This window comes from Bos indicus x Bos taurus, chromosome 26 (genome assembly GCF_003369695.1).
Source record: "Bos indicus x Bos taurus breed Angus x Brahman F1 hybrid chromosome 26, Bos_hybrid_MaternalHap_v2.0, whole genome shotgun sequence".
NCBI classification, from domain to species: domain Eukaryota; kingdom Metazoa; phylum Chordata; class Mammalia; order Artiodactyla; family Bovidae; genus Bos; species Bos indicus x Bos taurus.
This window is the reverse complement of record NC_040101.1, coordinates 9,441,221-9,450,158: the sequence shown is the minus strand read 5'-3', so window position 1 is coordinate 9,450,158 and position 8,938 is coordinate 9,441,221. Positions and strand designations below refer to the sequence as shown.

Here is an 8,938-nt window from a genome sequence, read left to right as displayed (position 1 = left end):
GCTTCAGAAATGTCTGACTTAGTATGATCCCATGGACTGTCTCTGCACTGGCAGGTGGATTCTTTCCCGCTGTACCAGCTGGGAAGCCGAAATGAGCATGGAAGTGAAAGTCGCTCAGTCGTGTCCGACTCTTTGCAACCCCTTGGACTAGAGAGTCCCTGGACTTTTCCAGGCCAGAATCCTGGAGTGGGTAGCCTTTCCTTTCTCCAGGGGATCTTCCCAACCCAGGGATCAAACCCAGGTCTCCCTCATTGCAGGCAGATTCTTTACCAGCTGAGCCACCAGGGAAGCCCGAAAAAATATTAATATATATGACTGAATCACTCTGCTGTACACCTGAAATATTGTTAATCAACCCCATTACAATATAAAATAAAAAATTTTTTTAATGAAAAGTTCTTTAAAAGTAAAAAAAAGAAAGAAAAGAAAGAAAAAGACACCTGGGGCAGAGCTGCAGGAATAAGAAGGACCAGGAGGCTGGGTTACCATGGAGATAAATAAAGCTTTAATAATGATGGGGAGCAACTTTGCACATGTACTCTTTCCAGGCATTCTCTTCTTCCAGACGGGTGGCCTGTGATGCGTAACTGGGGTAGATCCCCCGAGACAGAAAATCCTGATTCATTAGCATGAGGTCACCAGGAAATTCTGACACGTGCAGAAGACTTCTGTTTGTTAAGCCAGTGATGGACCTTTCTGCTTTCTTTGCAGGGAAGAATGGTTTTAGATCGTTTGGATGGGACGTTATGCATTTTTGGGGTTCTTCTGACTTGAAAATGACGTTCATTTTAATTTCCTGTCTTTTGGAGGTTTTGCTCTCCACCTCGCCTCTCCCCTTTTGATGCACATCGTTGCCATCGTCGGCGTTGCCGTCATCCTGGCCTTCCCCAGCCCTGGCCCTTGCCATGGGGCCCAGGCCCCCTGAAGGCAGAAGCGATGAGCCCCTAAACCTTTCGATGTAGGGTAGCAGCTGCTTGCTCCGCAGGGCTCTCGCCAGCTGCATACGCTCTATGTGCTTGCTGACGTTCAGCCTCTCCCGCCGGGGCATCCTGAACTCCTCCGGGGACACGATCACCTTGGCCGTCCACATTTTCCCCAGGGACCCACAGGTGGCACAAGGAGGGGTGTGTTGCCTTCTACAGTCCACCGCCCGCTTGTAGTCTGCAGACAGCGTCTGTAGTTCCTTGAGCATTTTCCGTTCTTCCTCTTGCTTGTAAGTCAGAAACCTCCGGGCTGCGACGGTGTGAACGCCACCTAGACGCTGACAAGTGGGAAAAGGTGTGTGAGTCGATCAGTCGTGTCCGACTCTTTGCAACCCCATGGACTAGAGCCTGCCAGGCTCTGCTCCAGGCAAGAATACTGCAGTAGGTTGCCATCCCCTTCTCCAGGGCCAATGGGCAGGGGGCTGGGGGGTGAGTGGGGAGAGGTGGTGGTTAAAATCTCAAGGGGATTGATGTGTTCATTTGTTTGTTGGTTAGTTTTTTATAATCCACATGTGGGTGAATTTCTACAGTACTTGAATTTCTCAATCTGATTTATTTCACTTAGTATGGGCTTCCCTGGTGGCTTAGAGGGTAAAGTGTCTGCCTGCAATGCAGGAGACCCAGGTTTGATCCCTGGGTCAGGAAGGTCTCCTGGAGAAGGAAATGGCAACCCACCCCAGTATTCTTGCCTGGAGAATCCCACGGACGGAGGAGCCCACCAGGCTGCAAAGAGCCAGACATGACTGAGCAACCTCACTTCACTTAGTTTGGTACATCAAGGGTTAGTAAAGGGGAGAAAACAAGAGTAGTGGTTACCAGAGAAGGAAGAGTGGGGAGGGGAAGGAAAAGAGGGTAAAGGAGATGAGCTGTAAGGTTATGGAGAAAACTAAATTTTGGTGGGGAACACATGTAGCACATAGAGAAATATGAAACCCAGCGTTGTACACAAGACGCTGATGTAATTGCTGAGTCTTGCTGCAGGTCACAGGTGTGAGGCCCTGTACCAAGGCCACAGAAGCAGAGCCCAGAACCAAAGCTAACTGAGCCCCTTTGTAACCTTACCAAAAGTCCCCTTGATCATCACTAACAAGCTTCCTGATTCCCAGTTAGGCAAAGACGCCCACTCCAGTAAACACCCTGTCACACTCCAATCACCTAACGCCAACCTTCCAGTAGGAACTGTCTTTGTCTTGAGGCTATAAAAATAGGCTATTAACTCATGAAAGTGGTCAACTCTCCCTGGCTTGTCAGGAGTTGTCAGCCTGTTGCCCTCGAAATGCCCACTTTATCTCTGCTATTTTTTTTAAATAAAAGCACTCCTTTCTGCAGTACTCTGTGTCTGGAAATTCTTTTCCCACCTGCTCTCGGACTGCCTCAACAATAATGTCCTAAATCAATGTTACCTCAACAACAACAAAAACATAAAAATATAGCATTTACTATGGAAAATTTTAAAAAAGTTCTCAATGGGACAGGAGCAAAGGACATCCACAGAAAGAATTATCTAGTGGCTCCCTTGCCCTCCATCCGTGAGGGTGCCCGAGACCCTGTATAGTGAGAATGAGGGTAGATCTTTGGGAACAGATGAGCCTGGGTTCAAATCTGACTCTCCTTCTCACCTACTATGAATCTGAGAGAATTGTATTGATCTTACAGGCCCCTGTGAGGTCTCCATGAGATAACATATATGAAAGCGACTAGTGCAAGATAAGGGCTCAAGAAGAGGCCGCTTCCGTGATTCGTTATCACTTGTAGTTACAGTCCTGCTTGGGACTTTGTAATAAGAGAGTATTTTGCTTTTGCTAGGCAAATATGGAAGCCACTAGTTAACTCAGCCAACTCTCCTCCACTGCTTGGGAGACTCACACCTGTGTTGCTGGTGGTTTTTGAAACTCTGACTCTCCTAGCCTAACTGCCTGGATTCCGTGGGGCCTCCCTGTATATAAATTTCACAGCACTTACTAGGATCTCTTTCTCCAAGGGGGAGTATTTCCCGAGGGCGATGCGTGGGTCTGACTTGTAGAACTTGGTCCATATCCTGGAAGGCAGAGAGGTGTATTAGAACTCGGAAATGGTCTTCCTAGTGTTGCCTTTTGGAGTGGGAAATCTCACAAAGGATGATGCCACATTGATCACAAAGGGTGATGCTCTGTGATCACGGTTTCTACAGCCACAGGGCGGGCTCTTCCATTTGGCTTCAAATCTGACATGGGTGGGAGGGAATGGACCAGAAGCACAGTTACACTCACCCCAGCGGTGAAGCAGGGCATACATCCCCTTGGGAGGACAGGGACTCTTTATTCAGGAAGGAATCGCTTATATTGAAAACGCGCGCCGGTATTCCATTCTTATTTAACTTCCCCTCTGTAGTCATCCTCTCTTGGGCCCTTGAATCTCTAGCCCTCTGTTTTCCAATCTTCGGACAGCCATTCTCCCATTCTCTGATCATACTCTGGCTCCAGGCTAGGATGGGAGGTGTCAGTGCCTGGAGTTTCTTCCTAAGACAGCTTTAATGAGAACCCAAATGACAGTCACAAACATCTTGCATCATAACTGGCCTACGTGGCAGCTATTATGAGGTCTGAGTTTAGGCATCAGATGGTCCCCTGGGGTGAAATGGACACACACTACCATGGTCTCGGTATGTTGGAGTCCAGAGGAATAGAGTGGGCAGAGAAGTATAGCTGGGAGACAATCTGACCATGTCAATGCCACTTATAAGCCCATAAAGACTGCTCAGCTCTTTCTGGATGAACACTCATCACCTGAAGTCTCTCCCTGGTATTGGCTTGCCTCTCCAATCTTAGCTCCAATCTTAGTTCCTCATGCTCCATCCATGAACTCTATCCATGGTTCTAGGAATCAGCTTCTAGACATACTCCCCTCTTGTCTCAAATACGCCTCTCTGCCTTGACAACTTGCTTATCTTTTAGGGCCCAGCTTATCTGGAAATATCTCTGAGAAATACTGTTAGTGCAAAAATCAAGGCACAAAAGTATATAAATTGTAGACAACCTTTTTGTATTGAAAAGGAAAAAATAAGCATGTATACTTGCATTTGCATAAAAAAACACTAGAATAATACATGCAAAAAATGTCATAAATGGCTATCAGAGGTGGATACCTGGCAGATATGGATAAGGTGGTAATGCGTCTTTTCATTGTGTACATTATTGTTTTGTACAGTATTGTTTAGAACCATGCAAGCCTATTACCTTTTGAAAAAAATGAGTTTAAAAAGTAAAGAAGCAGCTCATGGAAGACGATGTCTCTGACAAGTACTGGTCCTGAAGCTTTCCTTTGCTTCTACCAGAAAACACCCCTAAGTGGCGATATGTCCAGAGCTCATGCCCACAGCAGCCATCTGAAACACACCAATGCTCCTCTCACACACCCAGGCAATTTCAGTTCCCTAGAACAGCTGTGAACCTGGAAATCAGCAGCCAGTGCCGCGGAGTGGTATAGACAGTGCCTCTTGCCCTGTATGCATCGACTCACACATTTGTCCTACACACAGCCGTTTGCACAACCCACACAACACCTGGCATATTGCGTGCACAGCACAAATGTTTGTGGAACAACCAATGACTGGTACATGATGGAATACTAAGGACTGTACTTTCTGGTGGTCCAGAGGCCAAGCCTGCACTCCCAGTGCAGGTGGCCTGGGTTCAATCCCTGGTCAGGGAACTAGATCCCACACTCTTACTAAGAATTTGCATGCCTCAACTAAAGATCCCACTTGCCACAGTGAAGACTGAAGATTGTGCCGCAACTAAGACTTGGCACAGCCAAAAAAATAAATATTAAAAAAAGATTATTATGGATCTCAGTTCAGATGGTAAAAATATCCACCTGCAATGCAGGAGACCTGGGTTCAACCCCTGGGTTGAGAAGATCCCCTAGAGGAGGGCATAGCAACCCACTCCAGTATTCTTGCCTGGAGAATCCCTATGAACAGAGGAGCCTGGTAGGCTGCAGTCCAGAGGGTCGCAAAGGGTTGGACACGACTGAGCGACTAAGCATGGCACACATCAAAAAAATCAAGTCTTAGTCAAATTTCCAATAATACTCTCGGGATGTAATGTGATATTTTTTTAAAGACCATACAAAACTTATATAGAGTATGATCTGGCTGTGTCAATACAACAGTATTCAAGAAGAAAAAGGACTAGAAGGAAAAACACAGAGATACGAGCAGTGGACTGTGGACTAGTGGAGGATATTCTAGGACTGGCCATGGACCTGCAGCCTGGTCCCATCCAGGTACTGAGATGGAGTAGCTATGGCCTTGTCTCAGCAGGTTCAGGTAGAAAAAGGTGGCACAGCTCCTCCAGGCATCAGAAAGTCAGTGATAAAGGGCACCCTGCCATGCTGCCCAGAAGTGATGTCACCATGACTATGGTAGGTTTGGGGTGGGAACTGGAAAAAGAGAGAAATTTATTTTAAGAAATTAGCTTACATGATTGTAGAGGCTAGAAGGTCCAAAATCTGCTGGTGTGGTCCAGCAGGCTGAAGACTCTGGGAGAGCCCATGTAGAGGTTCAAGACCACTGGGAGAATTGCCTCTTATTCAAGGAATGTAAGTCTTCAGTCTATTCATGCCTTCAGCTGATTGGATGAGGCCTACCCACATTATGGAGCAAAAGGCAATCTGCTTTACTCAAAGTTTGCTGATTTAAATATCAATCTCATCCAAAAACACCCTCACATAAATATCCAGAATAATGGATCAGACCAAAGCATGACTGGGCATACACGTGTGCTAAGTTGCTTCGGTCGTGTCTGAATCTTTGCGACCCTATGGACTATAGGCTCCTCTGTCCATGGGATTCTCCAGGCAAGACTACTGAAGTGGGTAGCCATGCCCTCCTCCAGGGGATCTTTCTGACCCAGGGATCTAACCATGGTCTCCTGTGTTGGCTGGCAGGCAGTTTCTTTACCACTAGCGCCACCTGGGAAGCCCTGGCTGGCACTATGACCCAACCAAGCCAACACATGAAAGTAACTCTCAAATCTACTTCTAAGTATTAGGTTTTAATGATTTGCTTAATTTTTAAATAGCTTTTTAATATCAGGGTTTTCATTTTTGTGCATAGTTTTGCCCATATTTGAGCTTCCTATTAATAGATTCATACAGTATGAATTCTTTCACACCTGCATTTCCCCTCAGCATTGTATTTTCCAGGCTGTTATGCTTGTAGTTCAATCATTTTCATTGTTATTTAGCATGATCGTCTTATTTATTAAACAGTCTTCTGTTACTTACATTTGGATTTTTTTTACTTTGGGGAGCATGATTGTACAGGTTTCCTTGCAGTTACTCTGTTGGGTGCATACCTAAGAGTGAAATTGGTAAGCCCTCAGATATGTGTTGGAGAAGGCAATGGCACCTCACTCCAGTCAGTACTCTTGCCTGGAAAATCCCATGGACGGAGGAACCTGGAAGGCTGCAGTCCATGTGGTCACTAAGAGTTGGACACGACTGAGCAACTTCACTTTCACTTTTCACTTTCATGCATTGGAGAAGGAAATGGCAACCCACTCCAGTATTCTTGCCTAGAGAATCCCAGAGATGGGGGAGCCTGGTGGGCTGCCGTCTATGGGGTCGCACAGAGTCAGACATGACTGAAGTGACTTAGCAGCAGCAGCAGGGTATGTGTAACTTCAGTTTCCTAGAGAATTCTCAGCTCTGTTCAAAAATGTCTTTATAATTCACCCTCCCACCGATAAGGTATGAGAATTCCTTCTTGCCAACACTAGTGGGTATGTTGTGATACGTCATTGTGGCTTTAATTTATACTTTTATGATTACAAATGAAGTCAAATACTTTTTCTATTGCCCATTGAGATTACCCTTAGTGAAATGTCTATTCAGGACTTTTGTCCATTTTTTCTAGTAATTGCTTTTCTTATTGATATGTAAAACTTCTTTACATATTCTTTTTATAAGCCTATTGCCAGTAAAATATATTGCAAATATCTGCTCCTACTCTTGACTAGCCTCTCCCCTTTCTTAAAGATGCCTTTTGGGGGTGAGAAGAGTTGGGCAATTGGGATTGACATATATGCACTATTTATACTATGTATAAAATAGATAACTGATGAGAATCTAGTGTATAGCACAGGGAACTCTACTCAAAGCTCTATGGCAACCTAAATGGGAAGGAAATCCGAAAAAGAGTGGATACATGTACATGTGTAACTGACTCACTTCTCTGTACAGCAGAAACTAACACAACACTAAAGCAACTATACTCCACCAAAAAGTAATTTTAAAAATATACACACTACTGTATATAGGACAGATGACCAACAAGGACCTACTGCACAGCACAGGGAAGTCTACTCGGTATTCTGTAATAGCATATATGGGAAAAGAATCTGGAAAAGAATGGATATATGTATATGGATAACTGAACCGTTCTGCTGTACATCTAAAATTAATGCAGCATTCTAAACCAAATATACTCCAATACAAAATTAAGTTTAAAAAGACGTCCTTTATTCCAGCTGCACTCCAATTTATGAGCCTTTTCCTGAATGGTTATTGCTTTACATGGCTTGTTTAAGAAAGCATTTCCTGACCTAGGTAGGAATGATAATCTATATACATACTGCATATATATTTATTATTTCTCATATGATTCTCTAAAAATTTCTTTTCTTTTGAACTTCTTAACTTCCTACCTTTTTTCTTTAAGTACATTTTCCAACTTAATATTATAATGACTATCAAGGAGTGCTCGTACATGTGTGTGTTTGCGTGTGTGTGTATGCAGGTCATACACAAAAAGTCTAAGATTCTCTTCCCCTGCTAGCCACACCTGTCCCTGCAGTCACCTCCTGGGCTCTGGCGCCCTCTGGTGGATTTTGCCACTCAGTGACAGCTGGCTCTGCAAAGACCCACCAGCCACCCCAGCTCTCCAGAGCTAAGATTCCCTACAGACATGGCCCCCTTGGTTTATAAGAATGGTGCTCTTTTCTAACATTGCGCTATATTCAGACTTTATATGAGACGCTGTGTGCTTTAGAATCATAGTTCCCTTTACAAACCCATTGGCTCTAGGCAGACCAGTTCAGTTCAGTCGCTCATTCGTGTCCAACTCTTTGCGACCCTGTGAATCGCAGCACGCCAGGCCTCCCTGTCCATCACCAACTCCCGGAAGTTATTCAAACTCATGTCCATTGAGTCGGTGATGTCATCCAACCACCTCATCCTCTGTCGTCCCCTTCTCCTCCTGCCCCCAATCCCTCCCAGCATCAGAGTCTTTTCCAATGAGTCACCTCTTGGCATGAGGTGGCCAAAGTACCGGAGTTTCGGCTTCAGCATCAGTCCTTCCAAAGAACATTCAGGACTGATCTCCTTTAGGATGGACTGGCTGGATCTCCTTGCAGGCCAAGGGACTCTCAAGAGTCTTCTCCAACACCACAGTTCAAAAGCATCAATTCTTCAGCGCTCAGCTTTCTTCACAGTCCAACTCTCACATCCATACATGACCACTGGAAAAACCATAGCCTTGACTAGACAGACCTTTGTTGGCAAAGTAAAGTCTCTGCTTTTCAATATGCTATCTAGGTTGGTCATAACTTTCCTTCCAAGGAGTAAGCGTCTTTTAATTTCATGGCTGGAATCACCATCTGCAGTGATTTTGGAGCCCAGAAAAATAAGGTCTGACACTGTTCCCACTGTTTCCCCATCTATTTCCCATGAAGTGATGGGACCAGATGCCATGATCTTCGTTTTCTGAATGTTGAGCTTTAAGCCAACTTTTTCACTCTCCACTTTCACTTTCATCAAGAGGCTTTTTAATTCCTCTTCACTTTCTGCCATAAGGGTGGTGTCATCTGCATATCTGAGGTTATTGATATTTCTCTTGATTTCTCTAGGCAATCTTGATTCCAGCTTGTGCTTCCTCCAGCCCAGCGTTTTTCATGATGTACTCTGCATAGAAG

General features: G+C 45.0%; 1 protein-coding gene across 1 annotated transcript; it reads right to left on the bottom strand.

The window, feature by feature from the left end:
• Positions 1–488: 488 nt before the first annotated feature.
• C26H10orf120 (chromosome 26 C10orf120 homolog) lies at positions 489–3,482 on the bottom strand. The gene is made up of 3 exons (XM_027528746.1): positions 3,233–3,482; positions 2,946–3,021; positions 489–1,261 (listed from the first exon to the last, which is right to left on the bottom strand). The coding sequence occupies exons 1-3, from the start codon at positions 3,430–3,432 to the stop codon at positions 506–508; spliced, it is 1,032 nt and encodes a 343-aa protein (XP_027384547.1). The 5' UTR covers positions 3,433–3,482; the 3' UTR covers positions 489–505.
• Between the last annotated feature and the right edge of the window lie 5,456 nt (positions 3,483–8,938).

Coding starts and splice junctions, on each gene's coding strand:
- C26H10orf120 (XM_027528746.1), bottom strand. CDS start 3,432: ATGATCAGAGAATGGGAGAATGGCTGTCCGAAGATTGGAAAACAGAGG. Junction 3,022..3,232: donor TGCCCTGCTTCACCGCTGGG/GTGAGTGTAACT, acceptor TCTGCCTTCCAG/GATATGGACCAAGTTCTACA. Junction 1,262..2,945: donor CCTTGGAGAAAGAGATCCTA/GTAAGTGCTGTG, acceptor CCCACTTGTCAG/CGTCTAGGTGGCGTTCACAC.